This window comes from Pecten maximus, chromosome 4 (genome assembly GCF_902652985.1).
Source record: "Pecten maximus chromosome 4, xPecMax1.1, whole genome shotgun sequence".
In the NCBI taxonomy this organism is placed as follows: domain Eukaryota; kingdom Metazoa; phylum Mollusca; class Bivalvia; order Pectinida; family Pectinidae; genus Pecten; species Pecten maximus.
The window spans coordinates 34,207,630-34,223,696 of NC_047018.1; the positions used below are offsets into that span (position 1 = coordinate 34,207,630).

Consider the following 16,067-nt stretch of genomic DNA (forward strand, 5'->3'; position numbering starts at 1 on the left):
TTTTACCAAATGTGTGTCAAATAAAACTGTGCTTTATATATTTTACCAGATTGTAAATAAATGTATGATTCATCCTTCTCAGCAGTTTATGTATTTACAGCTTATTGCATTTTCAAATTGCTTTATTTCAATACAGTAGCAATTGAAAATACTCATTTTCACACTAAGATATTCAGTAAGGTTGATTATATATTCATGACCTCACAGAGTGTACATGCTTTTGTTTTTTATTCACCTGCCAAAAAGGCAGCTAGATGGGCTCATTAGCCAGTCATCATCTTGGCATCATCATCTGCCTGTCATCAAGTTTCCCTTTAAAACACTTTCCAATAACCAAGAGGTCCAAGGTCATGATATCATGCCAACACCTTACTAGCATGAAGTGCTGCTACCAAATTTGTTCAAATGAATCATGTTAACCTGCTCTCAAGGTCACAGGGATCAAATCTATTAAAATCTTTACACAGCTTCTTTTAAATAACCAACAATATTGGGTCAGTAGCATACTGGGATGAAAGGCAACTGAGTTTGTTAAAATAAATTACCTTGACCTGTTTATAAGGTCAAAGGGGTCATATGTGTTAAAAGTTTACTTTTTTAATTCAGCTTCTTTTAAATACTGAAAAGGTCAATGGTCATGGTCAATGGTCAAATCATTTACCTTGGTGAACCTGATCTCATTAAAATCCAAGTGTTCTGATATTTGACATTACTGAATAGAAATGGTACTTATAGTGTTGAAGTAGTCTACACACTTGACAAGCTGTAGAAGAGGTGAGTGACACAAGCACATTGGACCTCTTGTTCTACTAGTAATGGCACATACAACCAGACCCTTGTTTTATCAATGCTCCTTAACATTAAATTTTCCATTGGAAAGCATTATTGGATTGAAGGAAAAAGTCCTAATTGAGGAACTTTTCTTAAATTCTGTAATGCAAAATTTTAAGTTAATATTGATGAAACTTGGGCCTGATTGTATCTTGGATGGACGGAAAGACGAACAGAAAGACGGACAGATAGAGGCGTCGTTTGGTATTGGTAAAATAAAGTCAAACAATATGATCTTGTCCTGAAACACTTTAATATCCCAACAACATACCCAGGTTTTCCGTATTATTTTCGTCGGCTTTTATTTTTCACATTTGTTTGTGTGTAAAACTGAGAGCCTATCTTCTTGGTTTTGGAGTCTCTATCTAAGCGTCGTCTCTGTAACACAAAAGAAATGTAACCATAAGCTTTATTCATATTGAAAGTTTAAATACATAGTCAATGTGTTTTTCTCAGTGGTGTGTAAAATTAAAACTAAATCATTTGACCAATTTACTGTCAAAAAATGGGCAAAAAAATCAAACCAATCATTATCATTGACATCAGTAGCATATTGTTATGTTAGTAGTAGTTTCATGGATTTAGAACTTCCTTTTTATCTGAAAATTGATTACATTCAGAAGAAGTGTTTTTTTAATGAAGAAATAATGTACCAAAACTATATCCTCTTTAAACTGTTTTAGCACCCACCTCCCACCCTCCACCCCATCAAGCAAAAATAAACTGATGTTTAACAAACTATTGTTTTATGAAACCTCTTGATTTGAGAAATTTTCTCACAACAAAACAGAAAATAACAAACTGCTATCAAAGCCTCTCCGTGTGTAAAGAAGTTTCTTAAATTTTGAAATCCAACATCTATGATGCATAAGAATTGTATCAAAGAATTTCATTTTCATTTGGATTTACATTCTTAACACATACGATCACAGATTCAGTTGTGTATCACAAGCTTCCCATATAAATTGTATCCCTCTAAACATCAATGATCTGAATATCTGCAATGTGTAATAGTTTTGGCTGCTATTTGAAATCTATAAAGTATGCAATATTCAGGTGTAGAAACCATAAAGACAGTACTAAACCAGTCAGATTATTGTTACTTGTGACAGAGAAATATCAATCTTTTATCTTGACAAACCTGTTTGCTGGTTAATTTTTGTTTCTTCGTCACGTTTTCTTCCTCGTCCACCTCTGTAACAAGGAACTTGCCACTTCTGCTCTGTTTTATCTCTGGCTTTCTCTTGCGTCCCTGTGTTGGGGACTTGGTGTCACAAGCTGTAGCCTCAAACTGGACTTTCTTTGAGCTTCTTTTCCCTGTTAATTTGCTGTCCCCAGTGTCCTTGACCTTATCACAAGTGTCATTATCTATATCCTGTACCTCACACTCGTCATCATTCACAGAATCCTCCTCACATTTCTTGGCTGTTTTTCTACTGACTTTCATATTGTTTTTTCTACACTTCTCTTTAGTGTCTACAGTTGTCTCAGTTTTGGTTTCCTCATTCTTCACAACTTCCTCATTGCTCTCTGCATCTTCCTCCTCCTTTTCTTCCTCCTCCTCTTCCTCTTCTTCCTCCTCAGAAACTTCAGAATCATCCCCTTCCAACATGTCCAGTTCCAGTTTTTTTATGTCCTCAGGTATGAAGGCAGGGGCTACATTGATTTTACTCAGGTCTTGTCGTACCTTTGGTATAACTCCTTTTTTCACATTCGCATTAACAGTGGTCTCTGTTGCTTCTTCGTCCTCTAATGGAGTTGTCTCCCCTTGTTTTTCCTGTACCTCTGCAGTATTCTCCACAGCCTGTCCTTGTTTAACAGTGTTTCCTGTCGGATCTTCAATGTTACGTGTGCTACTCTCATCCTTGGAAAAAAACAAATCATTTCAACATTCTGATTAATTGGAATGATTTTTTTCATTATTTTTCATACGTGTTGAACTATTCTTCTAGTTCCAGGAGGGAAAGTTTCCGTATCAATAGCCATAACATTGAAATCAGTATTTTGTTGGAAAATAACTGTTGTTTATGTCTCCTGTAGACAAAATTGTTTTTGCAGTGACTTACTTTCACATTTTCATGCCATACATTTTTTTCTCAGCGTTTAAATTTCTTGATTATCTCAGCAATTTCAGTTGATGATTTACAGCCATAAAAGGCCTACTGTAGCTGTGGATTGAAACTATTTTGCAGAGATCATTTTTTTGCGAATTTTAATTGTCAGTAGAATACAAGAAAAATTAATTGGTTGTAAAAATAAGTTGGTTTACAATATATTGAAATTTGGCACAACAGGAATTTCATCATATCAAGAGTCAGACACTTTCACCTATGAATTTCTATTAAGGGTACTTAATTCTGCCAAAATTAAAAAGTCTGTACTGGTAAATGAGCTTCCAAAATGAAATATCTTTCATAAAATGTCAATTTGTTTCCAAACATAACATAAACAAATTGAGACAAAAATGTACTTACTTCTTCACTGCCTGGAGGTCGTACAAAGTAGGGAATTTTCCCTCTTTGCCAGTCATTCAGGACCATTTTAGCCATTGTGCTGAAGTCTGGCTCTCCTCCCTAGTGGACACACAAATATTCTACTTAAATGGATTGTAAAATAAAATATGTTTAAATGTTATCAAAGCAAAGGAGAAGCAGCAGCTTAAAGCAAAATTTCAGCCAAGTTCCCATTTTTGGACCATGCCCCTCTGTCCCAAAAGATCAGACCAGCGATCGATTAGGATTGCCCTTCCCTAATGATGTTTCATACACTGGGGCCCCAGGAGTTAGACCAGCCTCATTTAAACGAAAAGGCCTATGGGCCTTAACGGTAACCTGAGTTTTGATACATAAAAGCATATTTGGCCCCTGTGACCTTGAATGAAGGTCAAGGTCATCCATTTAAACAAACTCGGTAGCCCTTCATCCCAGCAGGCTACAGACCTAATATTGGGTCTCTGGGCCTTTTATTTATCAAAAACTACTAAAGTCCTTTAAATATTTTAGCATATTTGACCACTGTGACTTTGAATGAAGGTCAAGGTCATCCAATTGAACAAATTGGTAGCCCTTCATCCCAGCATGCTACAGACTCAATATCAGGTCTCTGGGACTGTTGGTAATTCAGAAGAAGTTGAAATGTAAATTGTTTATGACGGACGACGCACGATGGATGCAATAATGAACAAAGGGCAGTAAAATCAAAGTGCTGTTGAGGGGCACATGGCTTTATATCATGATGGTAAACCCGACCAAGCTTCAAAGAAATTGGTTGAAATATGTTGATCTCTGGACATTTGGTTTATTTTGTTTGATGTCCTATTAACAGCATTTAAGGACATGCCAGGTTTGGAGGTGGAGGAAAGCCAGAGTACCCGGAGAAAAACCACCCGCCTACAGTCAGTACCTGACAACTGCCCCACATAGGTTTAACTTGCAACCCAGAGGTGGAGGGCTAGTGATAAAGTGTTGGGACACCTTAATCACTCGGCGACCGCGGCCCCTCTCTGGACATGAAATCAAATACATTGTATATTGCATTATTTTTTTTTTTTGTTAAAATATCAGTATATATGTATAGCAATATAGATTCCGGCTTATGTGATAGTAATATACATTATGAGCTTATGAACTTCAAAAAATGATCTCTTGTCACAGCAAATGAAAGTTCAACCTGGTAGATGTAGTGACCACATGTAGTCACATATTAAATACCTATTACCTCTGGTTGTCAATTCTATTAATACAGAGTAGAAGTTACACTTGACAATTACCTTGAGCAGTTTTCCACATTTTTTGGCTAGTTGCTCGAGAAAGTCCTCAGCACTAGTCCATTCCTCAATCTTGTAGGTCTGCTTGATGTAATCTTTCTTCACACGTTTTAACAGCTCTGAGATATAGTCCTCTGGGGTCTTCACCATTTCTACCCGTACCTACAATGAAGACAAAAGTGGGTGTAAGATATAAACTAACAAAGAGTTAGGGGGTAAATCTAGTTAGAGAAGGGTGTAAGTCTAGGTAGACTTAGGTATAAAAATAGGTATAATTAGGGTGTAAGTCTAGGTGTCTTCGGTATAAAAATAGGTATAGTTGGGGTGTAAGTCTAGGTAGACTTCGGTATAAAAATAGGTATAGTTGGGGTGTAAGTCTAGGTAGACTTAGGTATAAAAATAGGTATAGTTGGGGTGTAAGTCTAGGTAAACTTAGGTATAGATATAGGTATAGTTGTGGTGTAAGTCTAGGTAGACTTAGGTATAAAAATAGGTATAGTTGTGGTGTAAGTCTAGGTAAACTTGGGTATAGATATAGGTATAGTTGTGGTGTAAATATAAGTCTAGGTAGACTTCGGTATAAAAATAGGTATAGTTAGGGTGTAATTCTAGGTAACTTCGGTATAAAAATAGGTATAGTTGGGGTGTAAGTCTAGGTAAACTTAGGTATAGATATAGGTATAGTTGTGGTGTAAGTCTAGGTAGACTTAGGTATAAAAATAGGTATAGTTGGGGTGTAAGTCTAGGTAGACTTCAGTATAGATATAGGTATAGTTGTGGTGTAAGTCTAGGTAGAGTCGGGTGGAATTCTAAGAAGAGTTGGGTGTAAATCAGCACTATAATGAGAACAATTCTAACAACTTTAGAACATTAGTGACTGTAAACTATGTTAACTACTTACGATTCCCTTGAGGACAAACTCAGCTTTAGAATCTGCAGAAGGATACACCACACCTGGACAGTCGACCAGGTAGATCCGCCTCATCAGTGTCACATATTGCCACACCTAGTAATCACAAAGGAAAAAAATTCCAAATCTGTTTGCTACCTGAACTATGATTAAGGATATGATGCATTTTCACCACTAAAATATTAACAAATGGTCATTTTCATCACCGTTTAGCTTTTACTATTTTTGCCAAATAAGAAGAGAGTGAATTTAACAATGCAGTGAAAGTTTCAGAATTCCATACTGTAGACATCTCACAAAATGCTCCAGGCAAATTCTTAACGGAGTAAATTGAAATAAAAAAAATTTCAGAGGGCAAACGTTGTCTGGTATACAGAATTGTATAAGCCAAATCCCTCCTTTTGCTCATTTTCAGTCCTCTAACCTCCTGGGCTAATATACCCCGTAAAATATGGTACAAAGAATGTACATGTTCTTAATATTTTGAAACATGAAGTTGACAGACAAGACATACATGTACAAAATTTGACAAATGCCTTGATCAAAATATACTAATTATTAAAATTCTTCCTTTTCATTTTAAGACAAAATTCAAGTTGATCAAACAACACTAAGAAATTTACCTTAGTTTCACCTGCTATAGGTGCGACGTTACAGACTTTCTTTGCACGGAGTGTGTTGATGATGGAGCTCTTGCCGACATTGGGGTAGCCTATAAAGCCAACACTAATCTGCTTCTTGTCCATGTGCAGCTGAGAATGACACCAATATATATCAGGCCGAGGGAGATAATAATATATATCAGACCAAGGACAGTAATATATATCAGGCCGAGGGAGACAGTAATATATATCAGGCCGAGGGAGACACCAATATATATCAGGCCGAGGGAGACACCAATATATATCAGGCTGAGGAGGACAGGAATACTTTTGTTTATTGCATTTTTTCAGTGAAATATAGATTTATCAAACTAATAATATGCATATGATGAGCAGTGAAAATATAAGATTTTCGTTTTGACCAATCAGACGGAACCTTTGTATTTACCTCATTGAAACTTTATATTAAATAATATTTCCAAACGAGCTAACATAGATAAATGGGTTATTTTGCTGTATTTCTGAAATATGAAATCGTTTGACAGAATATTTTGATATTTTTCACTTGTGAAAATATTGGTAATCTGTCATACTCGTGAAATATGTTATATTCAACAGGACACCATTCAATATCCTCTATATATCAGGCTGAGGATGACAGTAATTTATATCAGGTGGAGGATTACAGTAATATCGATCATCAATCTCCCTTGATTACCATAAGAAGTAAACAGCAAAATAATACAATATACAATATTTTATTGATATCTACTGCATCTAAAAACTTTTTCTACAAAGTGTATAGCAATATATAGATGGCAGTGTATCTAGCAATTTCATAGTTTCAGAGAAATTAATTTGTCAATGCATATTATTCACTACAAACATATATCTTGAATGATCTATGAATGATATGAAATTGCCATTCAAATGATTTTTTAACTATAACATGTTATATACGTTATCCTATATATACAGTGAAACTTTGTTGAATATTGTGTCATAAATTCTGACACATAAACAGCTCAGACCATGTTGTATCCTCCACACAAACAAACATTGACACACAAATACACAGGAGAATTACACTATACCCTCCTAACTTTGATATCAGAGTGTAGGTTTCATCTATTCTCAACTTTAAACTGAGAAGTGTCTTTACCACAGACATCTTACCTTGGCAAACTGCCTTAGGAGATTGATGAGGGAGCCTTTTCCGAATGGGTTGGTGATGCTGGCATGGAACGCCATTGTAGGATACTCGGAAGACAGAATAGCCACCCATTTTTGCTGGAGAATAACAAAATAACTTTTTAATTTCCTTCTGCAATTTTAAACAAAAATTTGATAAGGATCTGAAAATATTTGTATTGCATTATCCAAATTAATTTTGTAATACATGTACATGTATTGAACAAAGAGCAACAATCACAGTAGTCCTAGATCTGATTAAAATAATTCAAAAAAAATTTTACTCACAGTTACCCAGACCGGAATCAAGTCAACTTTGTTGAGAACGAAGATAAGGTGTTTGTGTGGTTTCTCCTTTTTCATGTAGCGTTCTATCTGGTAACACCTGGTGCCTAGTGGGTCTCGGGCATCCAACACCTGTACCACTACATCAGACGAGTCGATCACCTACACAACAAAACTTTCCCATTAATTTTGGATATATTTGGTAACTTAATTTCTAAATGTCACCTTGCTACAAAATGTTTTGAAAATAAATGCAGGGAGACAACTTTCATTGAAGAACAAAAATTGTTTTATAACTTTACAGTGATCTTTAAGACTAGGTTATTTGAGTTCTGTAGACTCAAGCTTTCCTGTGGGACTCACTTAAATTTTGAATAATTACTTCATCTCTTACAATTGGTACTCATAAACATTTTGGAAATGGTGTTCTGCAGACCTCAAAAAGGACTCATTTTCAAACTAAATTTGTTGGGTTTGTTTTTTTATTTTTACATTTTTTGTAAAATTCATTTTAAGTTAACATCAAACTGCTACAGCCCACTATATAAATCACTGCCCAGACTTGTTTACATCAAACTGCTACAATCCAATATATAAATCACTGTCCAGACTTTTTACATCAAACTGCTACAATCCAATATATAAATCACTGCCCAGACTTTTTACATCAAACTGCTACAATCCAATAAATAAATCACTGTCCAGACTTTTTACATCAAACTGCTACAATCCAATATATAAGTCACTGTCCAGACTTTTTACATCAAACTGCTACAATCCAATACATGTATATAAATCACTGTCCAGACGTTTTACATCAAACTGCTACAATCCAATATATAAGTCACTGTCCAGACTTTTTACATCAAACTGCTACAATCCAATATATAAATCACTGTCCAGACTTTTTACATCAAACTGCTACAATCCAATATATAAGTCACTGTCCAGACTTTTTACATCAAACTGCTACAATCCAATATATAAATCACTGTCCAGACTTTTTACATCAAACTGCTACAATCCAATACAACTAGGTAAGATTAGTCTCACCTTGTAAAGCTCTCCCCAGACTCGTTTTGACTGTCCAGCCTTGAAAATGACCTCTGGCATTTCCTCTCTAAATTCTGGCTCCTCTGTAACCAGATCACGGTCCTTCTCCGAGTCATACTTTTCTACTGAAGATGAAGCCTGCTCCACCAAAGCCTTATAAAAGTTACATTAACATGAAACTATCGCATAATAACATCATCTTAACAATGAAACGACAATAATATCAAATAATTATTCTGATATAAAAATTACATTCAGAGTTTACATTTTATATTATGAAACAAATTCAATATAATTTTTCCCTCAAGACATATATATTCACAATAAAAAGTAGTGTTACCATTAAAAATATATATATAATGTACTTCTAAAAGAAACTAGAAATAACTTAGTGTAAATATAAAATGGTCAATACCTCCATGTCTTCAAACTTTAGGTTGGGGCGTTTCCTTTGTGACTTTTTTCCAAAAGTAGATTCAAAACTTTCTGTATCTAAGAGATGTACTCTTGCATGCTGTAAAAAGATTAAAGAATAACTCATGATTATAAAATACCCCCATATTGGAAAATTTAAGGAGATAATAAATTTCTCTTTACAAAAAATATATTACAAAAATATAGCAGATAAAAAAAAGCAAAAAATATAGAAAACAAAATTGCAATTCTAACTTGTAACCAATAGAACAAGCGCAAATTTAAAGTAGGAAGAAAATAAAGATTTGCATGGGGACCATTGAAAAAGTACAGTGAAAGCTCCACAAGGGAAAGCATCTTCTGTTACACTGACAACATCTGCCAAGCAAATCTAGGTTGAATTTGTGTCATCATTGTCACCAGGGATATATAAAAAACATGCTGAATGACTTTTACATGCAAAAGTACATTTTACATATTGAATCTGTCAATTATGAGTCTGTAAATCTACATGAAATTATTATTTCAATATTGTACATACAAATTGAACTTAAAAGTACATGTTCTTGTCATTTGACCTTAAAACAATAGCTTTGAATAAAGTAATGTTTGATTAGCATCCATAAAGATAAAATTGATGGGACAGAAAATTATTTCATAGTAGATGATTACAAAACAAAACTATCATTGCTAGTTACTCACTTTTGCCGTTTCATTAAGAAGGGTGATTGGGAGTTTGGTCTGTCGCATGACCACTTTGTAGGGGTCGTTCTTAACCTTGGTCATTTCCTCCTGGAAGGTTTGTAGAGCGTTTTGTGTTATTACTCTTGTGTTACCTGGATGTTGGAATAAAATAATTTGGTTTAATTCTTTATTTCTTTTAAAAGAGGACTGCACACCCCCAGTATGCCCCAAAGGGAGCTCAATGCTTTCCTCAACATATACCAAAAAAGGACAATATGTAATGTACAATGACAAACCATGACACAGATACAACACCTGTTCTGACACAATTTCACTCAGACACTCATACAACATTACAATAACACAAACCCACTCAAACACACCCACAACAACAGAAAGAAAGGGGAAGATAAAAGAAGATATAGAAACACAGACATTTAGGAAAAGTCGGACTTTGTAATAAATTTGAATATCTGATGAAAAATCAGTTTGTTTGAAAAAGATCTGTTGATTGAATCAGTAACACATAAGTCAAGAGAGTATGTTAATAAGAACATGTACATCAGCCATCAACTCCATAAAAATATCTGAATTGACATTTGGAGCAAATCCATTACATTCAAGCTACTCAAAACATGTTTTTTTTATCATTAATGCTGCTTTTTTTTATTAATTAGGAAAATTATGAAGAATTCCCACAGAGATCACAGAGTTTACTTTTAGTTAAGCCATAAAGAAACCTCTGTTTTCATGTTTAGTACATCGAGACCCATTATTTCTCTACAATGATTAATTTTACCTTTTCTGTGTCCATACAGGTTCAAATAAAAATTCATTTTAAAACCACTCCAGGTATAACAATATATTGTATATACAAAAAGATAGTATACAACATGGTGACTCTAATTTCAATACATTGGTTTATCATGCACATCAAAAACTTACTCATTGTTTACCATTAATAGCAATAGCCATTTTTTGAAATTGGTTTGAGCTAGAAATTGTGTTCATAAGTACCATATAGTCATCTTTGAAATAAAGGAGACCTTTCATCCTCATATAGACCTTTTTCTTTTTCAACCCTAACACTGCACCAAAGCGATTCAGTACTGACACAAAAGGACATTAACTCATAACTTATAATCCTTACCAAACCACTTCCTGTTTGGCTCGACTCTAGCTACACTTCCAGAAGGCAGACGAGACTGGAAAGGGGCCGGTTTAGTGATCTTCCCTGTCTTGTCCCTGTGAGATTTCAAATACAGATTATAAAAGACATTTATACGTGAGTGCCACAGGGGAGACAATGCATGCCAAGGACAGAATGTGATCTTACCTTGCTTAAAACTACAAACCAACTCAGGTAGGAATCGAACCAAAGACCTCAAGAGTGTAACCTGAGATTACAATAGTCTCTGATGGATCAAGTTAACAACTGTGTCCTCACATGATATACCTGTTATTTTGTCAGTATTAAAGACAAAGACAGATTTACAAAATACATTATAGTACGGTTGATATTATACTTTATTTATGATAATGTACTTCAAATCATATTAAATACTGTACTTTATATAAGATAAAGTACTACAAATTGTATTAAATACTGTTAAGATAGTATAATATCTATATTACTTTATATAACATATATCACACTCACCCCAATAGCCACACTTTGCGCTTTCCAAAATAAAATGTGGGGTACAATAACCAAAAAAAAACAAAAATATTACAAGGACAAGTTTCCATGTGAATTCAGGTTTTGATTTTTAGAAATAGACTGGTTTTTTTTTCATGAATTCTTAGGTTAAAAGACTTAATTGTGTTAGCAGAGCAGTAGATAGGAAATCTTTTTGGGACTTTAATCAAGAGCACTTATCTTCTTTCCCATCAAAATATACGGCCAGGTGCAGTTACCTGTATTGTATAACATTCAATAATTTCCAATAATTGTTTCGAGATCTTACTTAATGTCATGTGTTTTCATGTACACTTATTAAATTTGACACCTCCACGAGACTGTAAATATACAACAGAATACTATAATAGGGTACATTTTCCATCAGCATCCAAACTTACCTTTTTGGTTTAAAATTTTTATACATCTGAAGTCGCTTAATGGTAGATCGATCACGCATATTTGCTCCTCCTTCACCCTTTTTTCTATCTACAACACAAATACAACAACAAATGTTAAGTCAAACAAAATCATCAACATAATCACAAACAAGGTTGTTCTGTTTTATATTACCTGGTCATGTGTCCCACTATAAGGGTTTGTTATTTTAACAAGTTCATATTTCTTTCGGAAAATACAGTAGTATATATACTGGTACATACTTAGTAAGAACCATACCATCTATGTTCACTGCCTGTGACAGCTTGAACAGCTTAAATAATTTCAAAATGAATATTAAACTACAAACATGTTTTTAGAACTAAATGAAAGCTCTGCTCCTGGTCATGGTTTGACAGCCAAAGTTCAAAACATATTAAAATCAGGAAAAAAAGTCAATTTGATAGCTAGCTGCAGAATAGTGATTTTTGACTCCAAAGAACTTGACTGAAAAATATCTGACAGCACTCACTGGGGAATACAAAAATGGCATTTTCCTCGCCCCAAAGGGAATTATTAACATTTTCTTGAAATATTATCTTCGGGGCGAGGAGAATGCCATCAAGTTCTGAAGAATCACATTATATTCAGGAAAATGACATTGTCCTTAAAAAATGCCTCTTGTCCGAGGAAATTGACATTTTTGTCCGAGGAAATTGCCATTTTCCCGTCACGCCTGAGTGCTGCCAGGGTTTACCTGTGCAGCGGCGAGACGGCTAGCTAGCTATATCTATATTTAGTATCAATGGCTGCAACAAACTTCTCAATACTTCTTTATCTAGGTTGGGGAAAAACTGCCAACTTGCGTATGTATAATACACAAATTAGCATATCATACACCAGTTGGTGTATGGATTTGTTACTAACAACCAAAATCTCATAAACAGAAAAATGTGCAATACATTATTTACTGGTGCTTTAATTTACTAAAAGGTAAATAATATTTTACTAAAACATGTCAACTGAAAGCTGTCTTCTTAGAAACTTGATGTTACGCTAAAGGAAACATTGCATCAATTTTTGGTATTTTTGAATATGTGCAAATAATTTTTATTTTTGTATTTGTATTTGTATGAGGTTATACATGTACATGACTAAATAGATGTGACTTGGACGTAAACTTCTAAAAAGTTTACTTTTCTATTTTTAGTAACGAAACTTTACTTCAATTGGCATATAATAGGCAAGATTGTGTACTTATTATACACAAGTTATTGGTTTTCCCCAACCTGTTACCTGTGACGGACGTCTGATAAAGGGAAACTCTTAATGTCCAGACTATTGTGATCAGAGCATAGAAAAATAACTAGTATGACTCAGAATTTTGTAACACACAGAAATCGAATAGGAAAGAAACTGTGGTGATAAAGATATAAAATATATATTATATGCATATATATGGAATGTTAATTACCTATGAATGTATTGGGTTATATTTAAATGACAGAAAAAGTATTGGTCTCTCCAATGCTACAATACATTGCATGTCTTTGTACAGTGATCAGAAATGTTTTTTATCTTTATTTTCTAGTAGAATGTGAAACTTTGTCGATTTTTGGATTCGACAATATCGGCTTTTACACTCTTCATGATCAGACCACATTACCTTCTTTTTTTTTTCTTTATGCTTTTTTATTACATATTTTATAAAAGATATCAGTCTAAATTTCCTTCAATTCTCAACAGCATTAGAGAATATGATGTGGTATATGATAAGCAACAACCGAGTTCAGGTACTTCAGCAAACTTGTGTCGAGAAAGATTTGAGAAATAACCAAATGGTTTGTAATCAATGATGAACTCATCCACTAATATTTTGATGTGGACGATTTGTTAATTAAGGGACAGTTACAGAAACATTAAAAACATATACACTGTATTTCAATATAAAATTATTTGAATTTGATAAAATGACCAAGTTTATAATTGGTATATAATCAATTCAGAAACTATATAGACTCATTCGACCAGTGCTCGAACACAAAACATAGTTTTTTGTTGTTTTATTTCCAATACCTATTGAAAAGTTAAAGTTTAATTGTGATTATACAGGACAGACTTACCGTTAGTAATTTCAAGCCTATCACCGTGACTTTTGCACGTTGGTTTATTTTTGGCAGCAGGTCACATGACATCTGTGCAATGGCAGGTATTTACGTAAGTACAGACCAGTGCTCGAACACCCCTATAAAAATTTTGTTTTCAGTTTTTTTTGTGGTAAAGTCGGTTATATTGTAATGTTACATACATCCTTTCTTAAAAAAATATTGTTCATATTATCAAACATCCCGTGGGATAAAAATAGATCGGAACACAGCGGAAGCTGACATTTTGGACCAGTGCGCATATCTTCCGATTCAGATCATAGTAGCATTGACGAGTAAAGATGTCCCATACCTATTATATTTTGCTAGAAATGACAAAAAACTTATTCCTCTTGTCTACATATGGTACACAACCATTGGTACTCGTCGACAATCAAGCTAAGGTCAACCTTTGTTGGGACAAGTGACGGTAGACAATCGTAGTGGTACCTGCTGTCGCACCCAACTCAGAATCTGTCTTCGTCCGTCATTTTGATATTTTTTTCAAAACTGTGTCAGATCTACATTTGAATCATTACTTTTCTTTTAAATTATGTATTTTGCTATAATTCTTTCAAAATACAGATTTTTCCATGAATGCTATAACCTTTCCGGAAACGATGTTTGTTTGATGATATTTGATTGTACACTATATGATGACCATTGTCGTCTGCTCAAATTTGGATTATCGTCCTTGATAGAGAGCTATCGCTACCGGAGGTAAGAAAGTGCTGTTACACCCCATAATACTCATGTGGAAAAAACGGACGGAAAGTACGATTTGTGAAATGATCATGAGAAGCAAAAATAAACAAAGTGTTCGAGCACTGGTCCCGTTCGAGCACTGGTCCGTATAGTCTAATTCAGAGAGCTTATCTAAAATATTTTTTGTGAAACATTTACAATTATATCATTGTATATATCTATGTACATGTCATGCCAGGCTTTCTGGATTCTTTAGTTTTACATTACACACAAAAAGGCATGCAAGTTAACCAGACATAGCTAAGCGTGTGTCTAACCCGTGTACACTTATTCCAGGTGTGTCTTGACACAGACGGCCCGGTGTCCTGTGCAAGTGCGTTGCCATTCAGACCATTCGTCGGCTAGTCACCTTTTCTCAAATTTTCATACTAAAGTTATTTGTCAACTACGTATACTGATCTACACCAGTCATTTATTGATATCAACTAAGTGGCATAAATATAATAAATATATTCTCTTTTATGATTCCGTTATTATATATGATGATATTTAATATTGATGCTGGCGTAATATGGAGAGTAAAAGTGTCAGGAACCACCTTAGAAAGCGAAATTGTGAAATAGATACAGACTGAGACTGACAATATTTCCACCATAATCTTACGGTACATCCATTTCTTTGATCGAGAACAAACTTCAGTCTTACCTGGATTCATGCTATGCTTCGACTTATTAACATGATCTCTGATTCTCGGTTTCTTCGCATTTGTTTTTGCCATTATGACTGCTAGAATACTGAACCAGACAGTCACAAGTTATGTATGACACGAGGGAGACCTAAACAGGAAGTGAAATACCGGATATGGAAATCTTCTACCGAGTACCGGAAGAACACGATTGACGCGCACTTTTCGAATCAAAACGAAAGCTGAAGTAAATCGATGCAAGATAGAAAATGATTCCAAAGTGCCCACAGACAAAATTTAGGTCAGAAGTGAAGAAGAATGTAAAACGTTCAACTCATATGAAATCTAAAGTTGATCTTCTGGTAAGTTGTTTACACCCGTCGAAAAGCAGGTCCATACATAGAGACAGAGACCTAACATATACAGCCTAAAAGTACAATCTTAAGCTATTGCAGCAACAGTTCCTTAGGGGCTAGTGTTAAAAAAATGTCTGCTAGCCGGTCAATAAAAGATTTTTAAGAGAGAGGTTTTATGGATATAAAACCTGCTTGGGGCACTGAGCCGCTATTTCAATAATATTTGGGGTTTTTTTTGCTATGAAAAGTATATATGCGGCCATTACATAAAATCAGTGATTATTCATGTAAAATTTGAACTAATTACTCAAAATCATTTGCTAGAAAAACTTGATCAGTATACGTACACTTGGACCAATTCATTCAGATTTTTACAGATTCAAAA

At 34.3% G+C, this 16,067-nt stretch overlaps 1 protein-coding gene across 1 annotated transcript; it reads right to left on the bottom strand.

Annotated features, from left to right (window-relative positions):
• Positions 1-1,065: 1,065 nt before the first annotated feature.
• LOC117325904 (nucleolar GTP-binding protein 2-like) lies at positions 1,066-15,501 on the bottom strand. The gene is made up of 14 exons (XM_033882410.1): positions 15,347-15,501; positions 11,816-11,903; positions 10,887-10,981; positions 9,755-9,888; positions 9,054-9,152; positions 8,639-8,791; positions 7,589-7,747; positions 7,286-7,399; positions 6,131-6,259; positions 5,499-5,603; positions 4,601-4,759; positions 3,306-3,404; positions 1,973-2,695; positions 1,066-1,209 (listed from the first exon to the last, which is right to left on the bottom strand). Exons 1-14 carry the CDS (start codon positions 15,417-15,419, stop codon positions 1,117-1,119), a joined length of 2,223 nt encoding a protein of 740 aa, XP_033738301.1. The 5' UTR covers positions 15,420-15,501; the 3' UTR covers positions 1,066-1,116.
• Between the last annotated feature and the right edge of the window lie 566 nt (positions 15,502-16,067).